At 41.9% G+C, this 16,830-nt stretch overlaps 1 protein-coding gene across 1 annotated transcript; it reads left to right on the top strand.

The window, feature by feature from the left end:
* Positions 1-5,982: 5,982 nt before the first annotated feature.
* MED6 (mediator complex subunit 6) lies at positions 5,983-16,744 on the top strand. Its single transcript, XM_080595440.1, has 8 exons — positions 5,983-6,122; positions 8,915-9,074; positions 10,109-10,200; positions 12,714-12,796; positions 13,470-13,578; positions 14,062-14,177; positions 14,959-14,986; positions 15,623-16,744. The coding sequence occupies exons 1-8, from the start codon at positions 6,101-6,103 to the stop codon at positions 15,751-15,753; spliced, it is 741 nt and encodes a 246-aa protein (XP_080451566.1). The 5' UTR covers positions 5,983-6,100; the 3' UTR covers positions 15,754-16,744.
* Positions 16,745-16,830: the final 86 nt, after the last annotated feature.

The following is a 16,830-nucleotide window of genomic DNA, read 5'->3' as shown; positions in this document are numbered from 1 at the left end:
TTTTCTGATACCCAAGGGACCAACCTTGCTTCCGTGGGAACATACTGAAGCCAAGATGAAATTATCTGTATTTGAGAAGGAAAACCCATCATTTTTTAAACACAGCTGATGATAGGAAGTATGTTACTCGTGCAGGAGAAGGGATGGATGCTCCTGAGAATGCAATTCCTCTGCAAATTGCAGTGCAGAACATTTGAACTGACTTCTTGAGCATCTGTAATAGTTCCAAGAGCCCACGCTGAGCACTGATTCATCAGTAGTTCCCCACCACATCGAGGACTTCTAACTTAGAGCTCAGAGGGCAATAAGGCGAGTCTGACAGCGATGCTCTCTGCAGCACCTTCTGAATGGAAAGGACGAGGAATCCGCACTTTCTCAGACACACCTGTAGCAACCAGGTGAATCCCCTCTCTGAAACCACCTTGTACAAACTAAGCAGCCAAAGGTCCTGTTTTGCTGTCAAGCTGAAAGGCTCCCATAAACTCGTGCCCTGTTGTGCCACCTGTATACTGACCTGGAACTTTCCTCTGTGCAGAGCAGTATCCAGTTAGCTGACAAACAAATCTTTGATGATCCAGTATTACCTGACTGAGGGGAACACTTTGCTGTAGTGCCCTTGTGCAGAGACCTGCGGCCCGGGAGTTGGAGCTGACTGGGCGGTAGTGACCAGGTCAAGTCATCTGCTCAACCTGCTGTGCCAACCTTTGTTCATCCTCACAGAAAAGATCGTGGGCAAGGATCCTAATCCAACTCGGGCACTACAAAATTAGCCTGGGACCAACGTCTGGGCGACTTGTCCGTCTTCGGTATTGTGTGGTGTGAAAGCACCGATGAAGGAGCAACATACCGGTCAGGACAGAAATAATGTTTTTTATCGCTACCTGCAGGGGGAAATGTGTAAAAATACTGGGAAGGAAGCACAGGTGTTAGGGTTTCCAGGCAACCAACACCAGTAAAAAATAACGTGAAAGGAGAGCGGGGAAGAAGCGATCCAATCAAAGACCTGCCCGGCCAATTAGCTGCCCGAGACAGTGATGAAGTGAGCACATTAAGATTTCATAGCAGGTGAAGAAATCTGCTCTAGGTGGACAGAAGGTGCAGAAAAAATTGTATGTGACTAAACAGACACAGCGGAGATGAAAACCATATCGCTGGAATAAAATCCTTTATTTTAATTATTATAAAACCTGGAGTTGTTCAAGCAGATAGATTATTAGCGGTTTCATTTATATTCTGCCCCCGATGTTGCTTGTTTGCTTTTGCAGCTCTTTTGGAACAATGAAATTAAGCTTTTCTTTTTCGCTTCCTGATCTGGTCAGCCCCTCCGTGTTTTGCTTCCTCCCACCGGGCTGCAATAAGCGTTGCCACTGTGCAACCCAGGGCTCACTGCCAAACCAGAGCCCTGTTTTTAGCAGAAAATACAGTTAACCAGGAAAGCAAATCCTGATTTTGTTCATCAGACGAGAGAGACTCTATTTTTCTAAAAACCTTCTTTCAGATCAGCCAAATGCCTAAGGGCATAAAAATCGAGGACTTCACAATTTGGCCATATTATGTTTATAAACCACTGCAAAACATTGCTATTCAAGCCTCCTGAATGATATTCTGTGTCTGTGTCTGTCTCCAAACCCGTGCGTTTCTCAGGACGTGGGGCAACTTCTGTTTTGTACACCTGTCCCGTCTGCCCCGCGAGGTGACCCCACACCTGCAGATCGTGTCTGTTGCTTTCTTCTGTCATAGGCTCCCGTGCAGACAATCTCAGTGCAGCAGCAGAGACATACTGACATTCTAGATGTCTGCAGAAACAAGAGGGCCAGCATCCTGAGATTCAGTGATGCTTTAATAGGAGATCATGAGCTAGAGGACATTGCTGGTGCTTCTTTGCTTAGGATCTCATTTCCTCTCCTGCCTGCAGTTGTCGGCAGCCATGTGACATCCTGACATTTCTTCTTTATTAACTTCTTGACAGATAGCCTTCTGGGGTTTATTATGAGACTAATTGTTTTCAAGAAGCCTTCAGGATGTTAGCAAGGTTTTATCTTTATTTTTTTTTCCTGTGCCTTTGAACACGTGACTCTATAAAGCACTATGAGATGTGTTAAAATGCTCTGAGGATGCCAGCAGTAGTACTCGTACCATCCCTCCACTTCCATGCTGTTTGCAGCAAAGAGCTGATAGCGATGAGGGGGACCCAGTTTTGAAGAGGGCACCAGCTGCACCCATCATTGCAGACACTTCAATTAGATCTTCCCTGTGGCATTTTTCCAGTAGAAAAAAAAAAAAAGAGCACACAAGCCTGGCTATTTTTTTCTACAGTCAATGCATGTGATTAGCAGTATTTATAAAAACTGTTCATAAAACAGTAGCTCAGGAAAAGGAAAAGTACAGGCAGATGTGCTGAACAAAAGGAGAAATTAACAGACTTTGAAGTCAGCAGAAGTGCCTGATTAAGGATGTAAAGAACAGATTTTGCAGTTTGCCCATGTTATGTGTTTCTAAAGCATCATTCCACAATGCATTTTGAGGCCTGTGGAAAGCTATGCCATAAAGGACTACACGAGTAGTACCATCTAAAGATACTGTGGACATTGTCACTGTTTTCAGGGCGGAAGCAAGGAAGTCTCACCAGCAAAAACGTTAAAGCAAAATAAGGGGAACAAATTCAGTCACTTAAACCTTCCCCTTCTCCCTTTAAAATTTTGTGTTTTCAGCATTTTCTTTGCATTACCCATAATTTTCTAGTACAGTTTTTTTTTTTTCCCAAAACAAAGATAAAAGCATTTAAAATAATGTTTTCCTATTCCTATTTACTGTAAAATCGGTAGCAACTCACTCATTTCATATGTAATTCAAGCCCTGCAATTTTGCATTAGCATAGGAATTTAAATTTCCCTTGCAATTCACATGAGAGCTAGGTTTGCACAGAACAGTTAATGGGACTTGGAGCTTGTTACTATCAAACTGTGAATTCAAACATAGGCTGGCAGAATCCAAAATGCTGTGATGATCTCGCTGTTCAGCAGCCTCTAATATGTTTTGGAAACTACCCAGAGTATAATGACAAGGATACAGAGACAGTGCTTTTTACCTGATGGCATATAGCTAGTTTGTTTTTTCTGCCACTGCGGTCTGCTAGAGATGTGCAGAGAGACAGCTTTCCTTCCATTTGTAGATGCAGTTCTCTCAATTTAGCTGCGTTTATTTGTGACAATAAAGGGAGTCCTTGCTAGTGTCCCTGCTGTACCCATAATGTGATCGGAGCGTTCAGCACTACCAATCCTGCATCCACTGGAGATACAGCAAATTGTAAATTAGGAGCAGTCTCTTTTGTTGTATGTATTCTATGTATAGATATGCCTAGCAGAGAGGGTCACATTAGGACATGATTCCTCATTAGCTCTGATGGGAGAAGTACATAGAAATAATTCTGCTGGGGGGAGGATGATATTAAATGACATCCAAACAGTGGGGCATGAAAGGATGCCAATTTTTATCCAAGTATTTTATGCATTTTTAAAACACACAGATAAATCCCTTGTGATTACGTCTAGATATCCATTCCTTAAGGTGCCTTTCTTTGACATTAAAAGCAGCGTGCATAAATTCCTCATTTTACCCACAGCATTCATCAGATCTCCATCCGTAATCCACACCTCCTGCTAACAAAGACAGAACAGAAATACTCATTAGGAGTCCCGCTTCAAAGAAAGCTGAGAGAAAAAAAAATCCTAGACTTTTATCCTGCGGTAGAAGGTGAAAATGTTACCAGATGAACAATTCTTTCCAGCAGTGCTTCAGCTAGTCTCACCATGTAATGGAAGATTTATTGTAAGCCATCAAACACCATTATTTCCAATACAGGAGTCTTTGCTTTTCAGCCCCTCATGCATCCGAAGACATACTTGCTCAGGAGAGGTGCAGAGTCAGCAGGAAAGATGGACAACGTGAATAATTTAAGTGGAAGTCAAGTTCCCATTTTCTACTTCAGAGAAATGGTTTGCACAAAAATGTAACGAGTCAGGGCGCCACACACACTCCAGAAAGTTGGCTATTATTTGGCATTTATACTCTCAAGGAGGATTGGTCACAACAGGGATATTTAAGTATGCGGTTTAGAATGGCAACCTATCATAATATTGTTTGGAAACACTCTGCTGTGGATAACTTTGGAGGGAAGTGTTTGACCAAGACAAGAAACTGCTAACAATTAGCAGTTGACTGAGGAATGGGGGTCTGCAGTGCATGTGCACATGTGAATTACATGGTGGGAAAATATGTCTACAAAATATTATCTCAGTAACAAGGACTCAGAAATGACAAAGCTGAAAAGATTAGCTTTGATTTTTAATGCAATTAAAGACTATCATGTGCCATTAAAGACTGTATCATGTGCCAGGTTTTCATGGTTTCCTTCTGCATTCAGAGTTCAGGATAGATGGTGCTTTTCTGTTCAATACTTTGTTTTCTGCCACTGTTTAATCATGTTTATTTATGCACATTATTTTTTGCACATTAAGCAAATCCTGCTTTGAAGAGGGAATTATTAATTTCCTCGTGACGCTCGCCACCCCAGCATCATTATGTTTTTTTGAGACGTTAATACATTTATTTTCACAAACCACTCCGAGTTAAGGGACCTGATATCACCCCCCCATTTCAGACATGCAGCCTCGAGGCACAGAGATTACAAATATCTCATTTGGGGATTTAAAATGAGATGGATTTCAGAGAACTCAACTTCTCAGAGTACAGAGAATTATAAAACATGCAAAGTATGACAACTATAACTTTATTTGCAGTGGGTGCTCAGCACGTCTATAAGTCAGTTCCCTGGTGTGTGTCTCCAACAGATGATGAATGCGATTACTGGACAACTGTAAAAGTTAGAGCTTTGTTAATAGAAGGTAAGACTATATCACTGGTAAGAATAGAGTCTAGCTCTCTAAGGCAGCATTATTTTGCCTTACCTATTTATCTTGTCACTTTCTGTAATGTTCACTTAGTACTTTGACATCTTGCAACTTTGGAAATTGGTAAAACAAATGATCTGCAGGCAGCTCTCCTTCACAGAAAAGAATTTCAGTATATTTGCAAGTCATACATCAACTCCAACATATTGAACAAGACAGAAATCTTGAGGGGGGGAGGAATGTTTGTGTGATTCAGTCCATCTCATAATGCATCTGTACAAGAGGATCAGATAAAGAGCAAATAGGCAGCCTCAGTTCTGGTTTGTCCTAACTGTGTTCAGTTTTGGGCCCCTCAGTACAAAAAGGACATCGAGGCCCTGGAGCGTGGGCTACGAAGGGCTACAAAGCTGGTGAAGGGCCTGAAACACAAGTCCTGTGAGGAATGGCTGAGGGAACTGGCGGTGTTTAGTCTGGAGAAGAGGAGGCTCAGGGGAGACCTCATTGCTCTCTACAGCTACCAGAAAGGAAGCTGTGGGGAGCTGGGGGTCGGCCTCTTCTCGCAGATAACTACTGATAGGACTAGAGGGAATGGCCTCAAGCTGTGCCAGGGGAGGTTCAGGTTGGAAATGAGGAGACATTTCTTCTCAGAAGGAGCAGTCAGGCATTGGGATGGGTTGCCCAGGGAGGCGGTAGAGTCACCGTCCCTGGGGGTGTTCAAGGAAAGGTTGGACGTGGTGCTTAGGAACATGGTTTAGTGGGTGACATTGGGAGTAGGGGATGGTTGATGACCAGAGGATCTTGAAGGTCTTTTCCAACCTTTTCTATGATTCTATGATATTCTTCCACCCGCTGAATTTCGCTCTTCGCCCTGTAACCCCTCAGTAACAGCCCTTAGGGTGGAAATGCCAGGCACCAGAACGCAAGGCAGGAGCTATTCCAGTGCGGTCACCTCCAGACAACATCACCCTGACACCCTCAGCAGCGAACCCCGCCGGCAGTGCCGCGACACCCCTTGGGCAGCCGCGGGCCGCGTCCCCTCCCCGTGGCGGCCTCCAGCCCCACCCGGGGCCACGGCCGGGCCGCCCGCCGCCACCACCGCCATCACCGCCCGGCCTGGCGGGGCGCTCGTCCCGCGGCCGCTGCCCGGCGCCGCTCTGCGCCGCTTCCGGGCCTCGCTGGGGGGCGGCGCCATGGCGGCCGTGGATGTGCGAGGTGCGGAGGGGACGGGGGGATCGGGGGGAGGCCGGGGGGATCGGGGGGGAAAGCCGCGGAACCCTTGCGGAACGGGAAGGGTGTGGGTGGGGGTTCCGGCATGGGGACACAAAGAGAGCGCTCTGGAGAAGGGGAGGTTGAAATGTAAAAGAAGGGTTTCGTCCTAGGCAAAGCGCGGGTAAATTGCTGAGGAGTTGGGAATTTGGGGGGGGAAAAGGGGTGCGAGGGCATCGGAAAGGTGAAACGGGCTTCTCCGTAAGACCGTCACGTTCACCGCCACCATCTCCGTGAGACCATTTTGGAGTCACTCCAAAAGCCTGCGCGTGGTGAAGTTTGGAGAAGGACCAGGAGCAGACATCTAGGGAAAGCTTGTGAGAGGTTAAATTTGATAATGCTGCGGAGGTTTCCTGCTTTTTTTTTTTTTTTCCTTCAAATTCCTACTTAATAACTTGTGCGGACCTGTTTGCTGCTCTGACTGCCGCGTGTGAGAGCTGCTGGCAGCCGTGTAGGCAGTCAGCGGCTGGAGCTCTGCAGTGAGCCCCTGGCTGGTTTGAGGACCTGCTCTCACAGTTCCTGTGTTTTAAGGTCCCCCAAAGTCGTTTATTTTATATAAGTCAGTACATTTAATAGAGCCTGCAGCATACTTTTTCAAACTAGCAAGCTATTTTACCGTTCCTGTCAATTTGTCAAAGCCAATTGGTGGGCAGCCCAACCAAGACTGGTCTTGCTGGGTCTGAGAGCAGGTATGAGTTTTGGCATCGAGCAGGTGTGGTGTCGGAGCCTTAGAGCCCACCTGTATGTTCAGTTTTACAACACGTTGATTGGTCTGTATCTGTCATTGTGAGCTCAACTGAGATCCCCTTTGAGAGCAATCCACACAAGCAAGAAAAGTATTTGAAATGTAGTATGAGAATTTATCATGGCAGGAATGTAAGTGCTTAAGGTTTTGATTTTGTTCGGAAGGAGAGTTTGCCGTCTCGTTTTAAATTGTATTTAGGATAATCAGCACTACTGTGACTTAAGTGCTTAATAAAGGGCCTTAATGCTATGTACTGAGATTCCTTTTTTTTTTTTTTTTAAATAGTGAGGAGAGGTAATGGTGTACGTGAAAAAAAAAACATAAATGCCCCCTGTTCAATGAAGTAGTTAGACTGGCAGTTCAGAGATTGGCAAGGCAAAATGATGTATTAGTGATTATTTATATTGCGTTTTTTCCTGGTTCGCGGGGCAGGTAATGTTACTTTAATAGCTGCTCCTCAGAGGAGCTGCCAGTAGTATATGAGCTGACATTTTGGAACTGATCTGGCCGTCCTTGAATGTGCAGAGCTCTTGCAGAAGTAAAATATTCACAGTGGAGGGTTGAGTAGGGTGTTAGGATTGGCAGATAATGCATGAAAGTGAAGGAGTGGTTCCTGTGAGAAGGGGGTTTCCATTCGTTATTCAGTCTGTGGTGGCCTCTCATCGCCTCTCATCACTTGTTTTGTTGTTTTTTAATTCTAAGCAATGCATGCCATTGTTGCCTGCTTTCTCATGTCTTGTGAATTGCTTGCTGTTACCAGAATTTAAATAGCTGAATTTCAGGGTGTCTCTCAGGGTGCCTTTCAGGGTGCCTCGTGGATCTTCAGTGTTAGCAAATTTGTTGACTATAGAACCAGTTGTTGACTCTGGTTTCTTTGGTCTGTCTTTAACTTTGCCAATTCAAGTGCTGAGGAACATAACTCTGCTGCAGTGTGATCGTAAAATTCAAGGACTTAAATTCAGATGTCCCCGCATGTGTAGAAACTTACCTGGCATGTAACGATTTCCATGTTACAGAGTATATTTCATTTATAAAGCTTGCTTTTTCTAAATGATTGTGAATACCTGCATAGTTAGATTTCTGTAAACCCCACTGAGATATGGAGTAAGTAATTTGACACGGCGTATTTGGCAAATTACTGTAGAATCTGTTGTTTGTGAATGCTGGGAAACATGGGACCAAAGTTAGCATCTTTTTTTCTGTTGCGTTGTTTCTTTGGTTTATTATAGATTCCACCAGCATCAAATATAATCATTCTTGAAACATAATGGTATCAGATGCTGTGATATCGCAGAGATTTATTTTAATAGCATAACATTGTAGAAATGTTAACAACACCACTATTTTGTTTCATTATATAGATCTCTGTAATGTTTTACTTTTCGGTACCATGGTTTAGGGCTTGGAAACTATTTTTTCTCAGAAATAAACTGTTTTAAATGTTACCAGGCTCAGATTTAGTGTAATGTTTCTCACTTTTTTCCCACAGTAACAGATTCTAGCTGAGTTCAGTAAATTCAGCTTACCAAAGATTTAGGTTTCATCACTGCCTTTATTATTCTCTTTACTCAGCAAATGCTGTGGTTCCTAAAATAAACTTATGTGACACTACTAAGTAGGTTTAGTGTGATATTATATGCAATATATGTTAACCAACTCCTACCAACATATGCATGCACGTGTTCACATGGATGTGTGCACACACCTTGCTCCCATTTTTGAGACATCAAAGGCATACCAGCAGCTAGTAGTGAAGGAAAGCAAAATGCAATAATTAAACGACTATATTTCTGTTGTATACGTAGAGCAGAACTGCAGAAGGCATAAAGGATACCAGTTGTGATTTGAACTCTGAAATGTATTTTTAATTAGAAGTGGCTTGTGTGGGGCTGTGTTCCACCTGCTGTAATCATCAGCTGGTGGCAATTTACTCTTGGAGATGTTTGCTGTGTTCCTGGCTGCTTTGGTACTCATTGTAGGTTTCTCTTTCCAGATAACCTCTTGGGAATTTCCTGGGTGGACAGTTCCTGGATTCCAATCCTAAACAATGGGAGCGTGTTGGACTACTTCTCGGAGCGAAGTAACCCATTCTACGACCGAACGTGTAATAATGAAGTTGTCAAAATGCAGCGAATGACCTTGGACCATCTGAAGTAAGTTGCAGTTTGGAACTGCTTCCCACTAGTGTCCTTTGTCCCTCCATCCAGAGGCTTTGATAGTTGAATGGAAGCATGCTGGAAACCTCCTGTTCTGTGCTTTGTAGTCCCACTGCTTGCCAGGGAGCCCAGCTTCTTTTTTAATTAGAGTACTTAGATGCCTTCTACTTCCTCTCATGCCATCATGCCATTTCAAGGAGTATTGGGTGTGAAGGATTCTAGCTATATCCTGAGATTCTAGTAAATCACCTTTTAGAAATTTCTAATTAGGAAAGCTGTCTTCTTTCATTGTCCCAGCTCAACAGAAACTGGGCAATGGTAATGTCTTTAAGCGTTTTTTCTACGGTCAATAGGGTTTATGTTAGGGGATACTTTGCATTCATAAGTAGTTTGTGATTCCATGTCCCACTGGCTCCGTGCCATACTTAGTACAGAATTCCTCCAAGGAGCTGGCTTTTTAGTACGGATAATAAAAGTATTGAGCGTTGTAAATAAACTGATCACAGATGGTTGTGTAATGGGATTGCAGCATGTGCAAGTTAACTTTCTTTGCAGTTTCCCATCTGCTACGCTGAGCACAAGTGAGATATTTGCGAACTATTTAAAGACTACAATGTGATAAGGAGTGTGCAAGCTGAGCTAAAAGTTCATTGGTAAAGCTACTTGTGTTTGGATGTGCTTGCAGAGAGGCTTTCAAGTGAGAGACACAGATGGTCACATCAAACACTGGTCCTTCGTTTCTGTGTTTTAAATGACATCTTTGTGTTAATAGATTGTGTCATCTTTCTTGCTCGTTATTTGTCTGCTAATGTGTTCAGCTCGGATGTGTCAGGTGTTGCAATTCCCTTTTTATATGCAGGTAGGTTTTAATAGCTAGCTCAGGAAATCCTGTGCCTTTATTTACCGAGCATTATCAATAAGCTTCCAAAGCATGACAGCTTTATCCCTGTACTGCCAGGCCCTTGATAGCTCTTCACATCCCACAGATTTTGCTTTGAGAAAGATTTTTATTCTGGTTGTTTCTATTTCAGCCAGATGGTTGGAGTGGAGTACATTCTTCTTCATGCTCAAGAGCCTATTCTCTTCATTATCCGAAAGCAGCAAAGGCAATCTCCAACGCAAGGTAAGGTCACTCGCTTCTTGCCACCCTTGAGAAGGCCAGTCAGTTAATCCCTTTTATCTGTTTCTAATTTGTTTGAGCACTTCTGGCTCCTCTTTTCTGTCGTTATCTTAAATCTAAGTAGAAGGTTAGGAAGCTTTGTATCGGAGGTGGGGTAGAGGTATTGTGTCTGGCAGGGTGACCTCTGGTGTGTTCAGAGCAGGGATTGCCATCTTGTGGTGAAATCTGAAGAGTGCACTGAGAAGGGCTGCCCTGCGGTGTATGTGTTCATACCATGTCTTATTTACATATTTGGCTAGCCAGGATTTTTTTGTTTTATTTAAATATAAGGCTAATTATATTATTAGTTTAATTAGAGCTAATCATCTGAAGTGGCTAGTATGTGGTTTTTTAATTTATTTTTTATTTTTGCGGGGGAAGAGCTGTGATTTCCATTGGTTAGGAAGAGGGATCATTAATGCTTCTGTTTGTGTCATTTTTTCATTCTGCACTATTTCCGCCTTCAGCTGTAGTTTGGGCAGGCTGCCGAGTAGGATCTTGTCAGTGGAAGATGACCTTTCTGAAAAATGACCATGAGATGCTCCAGATACTTGTTGTTGTGATTGTGCTTCTGAGGCCTGAGTATTTTTGAAATCATTAGACCTTCCCAAGTTCTGAATGAAATACCTTTGGTTTTTCTCCCCTTTGCAGGCAGCTGGATTCAGTATTTCTTTTTAACCTTAAATTTGTTAGTTGTGCATGTGCAATTAATTAAAGAAGCAAACACATTTCAATGGTTTTTGAAATGTCTTCTCTGTTTACTCCATATACATGTGAAATACTTCAGGTTATTTCAGAGTAAACCTTACAGAAAAGAAGAGCAGGGTTAATGCTAGTTATTTTCTAACTTTCTTTTTAGTGACTAAACTTGCATTTTGTTCTTGTATAGGACTTTGAGTTATCTAGCAATGCTTCTTATTTGCGTGTATCAGATAACGACTTCTTAACATTGTAATTCTGTACTGAAAAAGAACATACGTGTCCTCCTGCAGTGGATTTTCCCGTTGTTTCTTTAATAAAGGTTTTGAATCTAGCTTTCAAAAGGTGCATATGGAAATGTCACGCACCGCTTAATTTCCTGTTTAGACACTTCTTAAATCGAGAGTAGATTTGTGGCTTCCACAACAGGGGTGTTCAGACTTCTGCTGTAGTACTAATGTGCATATGGTGGAACTTAACTGGGACTTCAGTAATGTTTTTCCCATTGTGATTGTACAGTTTGTGCTAGACACCTTGTTTGAATCGCATAGTTCCCTGGCTCAAATGTTACCCATATGTTTTATCGTGGTAGAAATAGTAGTGGATTTGAGACATGGGAAACTAAATTGTAATGAGTTCACAGCTAGTGTTGAGTAATCAGGGAGGACTAGTGCAGGTCTGTCTTAGGATTTCTCCGTGTTTAAATAAAATACTTTTTTCAAATTCTTTGAGCCAAGACTTTGCCCATTTGAAGTGGTTAAAGTTTTTTGGAAAAAAAATTTTAGACCCAGTGATTAGGGAGAGTTGTCTGTCCAGGAAAGTAGGCTGTTTGGGTACAGAGCTGTGAGATGGAAAAGCTGCTGTTGTGTGTCTTTCACCACTTCTAAGGAAACGCTGAGAAGGAACTCCTCTTTCTTTTTAGAAGTGGGTACTGGCTGAAATATGCACCCAGTTGTCTCGGTCTGTTAATTAGGGCAGGTGTCCAAGTTTCGTAAAATGCAAGTACTGGAGGAATTGGGTCCTGTCAGTAAAAAGGTTGCAACAGAATGAGTGAAAGCAGATGGAGGGACCAGAACAGACATGTGCACAGGCAAGAGTCTTGGGAATGGGAAGCGGGCAGCATCATGATAGCTTCTCAACTAAAGAATGCTTGGCAGAACGTTATGGAGACAATTGAGATGTTTCTCTGCACTGCAGCTGTAATGAACAAGAGTTTTTGGTCCGTTAATAGAGGTTGTCCCAAGCCTGATTTAGCAAATGTCTGCTTTGGAAGGTTGTGGGTTTCTTTTTTTTTTTTTTTTTTTGGCAGAATGCTACTAACTTAGAAAGGCGTACTGTGTACATGCTTAGCTGCCACTGGGCTTGGGAAATTTAGCTAACAAGATTGCATAGGTTGTAGAAAGCTGACCCCAGAAGAATGAGATTTTTCGTTGTTGTGGGTTTCTGCCAGTAGCAGAGACTGATGGAACTACTTCCAGTGCAATTCCAGTGCATTAGCTCTGAAAATCCCAATTCTTGCAAGATTAATTATTTGCTTGCAATAGGAGAGGACTTAAATCTGATGCTTTTCTCTCTGTAAAGCAGACTTTGGGTTTTTCCCCTTAGCCCCTTTGGGAAGGGTTCAAATAAAGCACCTTTGAGGAAAGACTTAGAAGACGAAACTTGTTGGTGAAATGGATATTGCAATTTCAACTGTTACTACTGAAATCCAACAAATACACGGTCTTCAGCCAGAGCTTTAAACTGATCCTGCGTATCTTTTTTTTTTCTCCCCACAGTTATTCCATTGGCTGACTACTACATTATTGCTGGAGTGATTTATCAGGCACCTGATCTAGGGTCTGTCATTAATTCCAGAGTTGTAAGTGTTCTGTACATTTGATATATCAGTTTTTATCTGCTTTTATTTTTGATCATTCCTTAGGCTTTTTCAATCCTTCCTTCACTGTACTACAGTATTCTCTCCCCCCTCTCCTCCCCCCTAAATAGTATGCAATAAGTTAAAGCAAATGCCACTGGGTAATATAGTGTGTATTCTGCGCGGAAATGTAAGATCTTGGAATAGTGCAGTGTGGTCCAGAAGGCAGGATACATCCCTTAAGGACTAAGGGATTAGAATAACTGAAGGTAGACAATTGGCAGAACATGAGGTTCAAACAATCAAAAGAAAAATTAAGTGACAAATAAATTTGAAACAGTAATTAAACATGTTGAACTTCAGATATTCATGTTAAAGTAATGTGAAATTTCTCTTTAAATTTCACTCAAGTTTGTTTTAAGTTCTTCTTTTGTCCTGGTAAACTGCTGGTTTTGCCAGTTTTTATCTGTAAGTTAAGAAAAAAAGACACCAACCTCAGTCGTACAAGATCCTGTTACAAGGATTACATTCTTGGTCCGAAACTAGCTGTCCCAAGTTTCTTTCTCAGAACAGAAATGAATATAGAATACTGATTTTAAAATCTATACATAAAAAAATCATGCTGTATTTTCTTCCTAAATTTTGAAGACTGCCTTATATTGTCTTGTTCTGAAAGCTCACTGCAGTGCATGGAATTCAGTCTGCTTTTGAAGAAGCAATGTCCTACTGTCGCTATCACCCATCAAAAGGCTATTGGTGGCACTTCAAAGATCAAGAGGAACGAGGTATGATTCCTGGTTGCTCCTGTGTGCCTTGGGAGAGAGGGAGGATAATACAGGGAAGGTGAGAAGGAAGAGTTTGAGGCAATGCATGGTGGTGGCGTAGGGACGAGGTTAAGTGCGTGTTCTGTATGAAGGGTAAGTTGGTGCTCGCTGCCAGGTGGAAGGAATCTTGCTATTCTGTGCTGGTGTGGATAGACATTGAGGCATGGGTGGGAGGTGACAATGGTGAGCTATCTGTCAAGAAAATGGACCTGACTTCAACCCACTGGGAGCCGTAATATGCTTTCAGAAGCCAAACCATTTTGTTTTGAGGTAAAAAATCATTCTTAACCCGTCTTCCACAAAAAAAAAAAGGCAGCATATGTCAAAGAGAAAAATGGAGATGAAGTTCAGAGGAGAGACACATACCGACTTGTCGTACAACAGAGAGTTGCTCGGAGAAGAGAACTTCTAATGTAGCTTCCTCTTATATCTTTATACTTGCAGAGAAAGCTAAACCAAAAGCCAAGAAGAAAGAAGAACCAAGTTCTATTTTCCAAAGGCAACGGGTAGATGCTTTGCTTGTAGACCTAAGACAAAAGTTTCCACCCAGATTTGTTCAGGTATGACACTTAAAAGCCGCGGTATTACTGTAACTTACTCTGAACTTAATGTAGTCATAAGTACTTGAACAGCTGAAAGTGACAGCGGGAATCTTCTTGGCTTTCTGTGACGGTAACGCAAGCTAGGTAATAAATTTGACAAGAAAGCCTTTGATTTGTGTGTGGGATTCCCCTCTGTAATTACAGGAGTTACCAAGACCTTGGCAAAACTGCGAGGGCAAATTTTATTGTACACATTCCTTATCTATTTATAGAAGGTCTGTTTTTGTCAGCTATCAGATTTCGCTGCTGCTTCCAGTTTCCTGCTTTGTGAGCTGAATCAATCCACCACAGCTATTGTGTTTTAGTTACTCCATTGTTCTGGATGCCCATTAATCAGCATGGAAATTCTCAGCATTCTGTAAGGCTGTTGTGATTACCTCTGGTAATCTCTAATAGCCCTTTGTTCTATCAAGTCTTCTGGTTGGGAGCAATGAAAATGATTATTACAACAACTTGGAAAACTGTTTGCTCTTCAGATATCGGGAAGGACGGGCTAACTGAGCATATTTTGATTTAGTTCTTTTCAGCTGTCGGGAAAAACAATGTTAAAAAAATGAATATTGATGTTAAAAATAATTTTGTTTAAAGTGTATTTAGTGATGTGTTCAACAGCCCTCCCTTCTACCCTCAACTCGTGTAACAGGACATTGCTTGGTGTGTATTCTTAAGCGAATACTAGGAAGGGTCAAGAACTATGACTTTGATTCCACTGATCTGTTGTTTTTTTCTTCCTCCACAGCAAAAGCCTGGAGAAAAACCTATCCCAGGTAAACTTCTAATATTACCACAAGATTATTTAAAAAAAAAAAAAAAAAGGCTATATGTAGCAGTGTTTTTCAGTTGCTCAATGAGCTCCTCACGATTTCTACTGAGGTGCTTAGGGATTCTGGCATTGCCCCGCTGTGCAAAGTACTAGGTAAGAGCAGAGCTCTCTGCGGCAGCCGGAGTGAAATTGAAGAAATGAGTATTCTGCTCCCTGTCTTGAAAATGTCTTGCCCTTTTCATCTGTACAAACTATTGCCTACCAGTCCAAACGCAGGAAATGGTCTTTGAAAGCAGCAGGTAGGGTAAGGGTAAAAAGGGTAGAAAGGGTAAAAGAGGGAAGGAATAGTTTGGTCAGTCTGGCATCCTAGTGATTTTAGCAAAGTGCTACAAGCTTAGGAAAGCATGTGAAGGCTTTTAGGTGATCTTAAGCAACCTCAAAACAGGAAAAGCATGAGCTAGATCTCTTCAATACATTCCACTTTTAAAAATCTTTATAGGTATGAGTTTAGTCCATGGTTGTTCTTAAGCCTTTGTAATTAATTTTGTCCCTTTGAAATCAACAATATTTTCTAAGTACTCTGAAGAATATTTTAGGAATGGAAATTGGAGGTTTAACACTTTTGCTGTTACTTCTTAAGTGGATCAAATCAAGAAGGAACCAGAACCAGCCCCTGAAGCTGTCAAGCAAGAGGAAAAAGAGACTGTGAAGAATGCTCAGCAGAGTGCTAGCGCTAAAGGACCACCTGAAAAACGGATGAGACTCCAGTGAAGGGAGAAGTTGTTACACGTCTGGATTAGTAGCTGGAAAACAGCAGATTCCTGCTCCCCTTTCTTCATATTTAAGCTCTTCAACTAAGACTGACAATTCAGGGATTGAAGTCCCTGTAACAGCTTTTTCTGTAGAAGCCTGTCACAAAAATGTTAATGGCAGGATGCGAGTTGCCTCAAAGAAGGTGTTTTCAGTTTTTGTCTTATTCTGAATGTTGACTCCTGGGAATGGGTCTTACAGGGATGTATTTTGCGGTCTCCTGAAAGCTACAAACCCCTTCATCCCGTGTGTCTTGGTTTCCTATGTAAAAAGAAAAACTTTTATTAAAAAAATCTGAATTCTCAGCAAATAAAATCTTGGCTGCTACAATGCCTTTCTTAAATACTTTGTTAGTAGCAAATATGCCATATGTGCTGGCATTATTTTTTTTTTCGTGGATATCAGAATATATCATTCTATTTTGAGGAAGGCAAGTTCAACTAAAAGATTTAGGCTGTCTGCTATAAATTGCTGTGCCTTTAGTGTGCTTGGGATAAAGATTAGAAATTTGATAGCTGGAGACTCAAGTCCATGTTATTAGATACCAAACTGCTCTAAGCCTCTGATACATTCTTGGGCGCTTATTTTACTTGAAGGCTTAGCTACTGTTTTATAATAAAACCTAGACTTCTGAGGGAGACTTATGACGGCATAAAACAGGGTAAATTGTCCTGCAGTTGCAAGCTCAGAGTGAGGCTGTTTACATTTCTCCTTTTTACCACACTGTCACTCAAATATCAATTACATACCTCTTCATCTGTGCTTCTAGCACCTTCTTGCTGCATCTTACCACCTTGATTAGTCATCTGCCTTTTAGACCTGAGGAGTTAGGGCAGTGGAGGAGAAGGATTGCTAACAGTAACGCACTTTGCTACTTAGGTATGCTGCTTACAGAAATCATTTTTTTGGCTTGCAGAAGGAAAAAAAAATAAAGCAATTCATTGCAAAGAAATGACTGTTGGTTTGTTTTTGTTTTTTGTCAAAGTAGTGGAGCAATCCTTGTTTTCTTTTCCCAAATCTGCTTTCTTGCAGTAAACG

The sequence above is a fragment of the Anser brachyrhynchus genome (genome assembly GCF_964034855.1).
Source record: "Anser brachyrhynchus genome assembly, chromosome: 5".
Lineage (NCBI taxonomy): Eukaryota > Metazoa > Chordata > Aves > Anseriformes > Anatidae > Anser > Anser brachyrhynchus.
Note: the sequence above shows the minus strand (reverse complement) of the source record. Positions and strands in the feature narration are given on the sequence as shown.

What these genes read in the sequence shown, in the direction of transcription:
- MED6 (XM_080595440.1), top strand. Translation starts at nt 6,101, where the DNA reads ATGGCGGCCGTGGATGTGCGAG. An exon ending in GGCGGCCGTGGATGTGCGAG is followed by an intron (nt 6,123 to 8,914) that starts GTGCGGAGGGGA and finishes TTCTCTTTCCAG; the next exon opens with ATAACCTCTTGGGAATTTCC. An exon ending in TTCCACCCAGATTTGTTCAG is followed by an intron (nt 14,178 to 14,958) that starts GTATGACACTTA and finishes CTTCCTCCACAG; the next exon opens with CAAAAGCCTGGAGAAAAACC.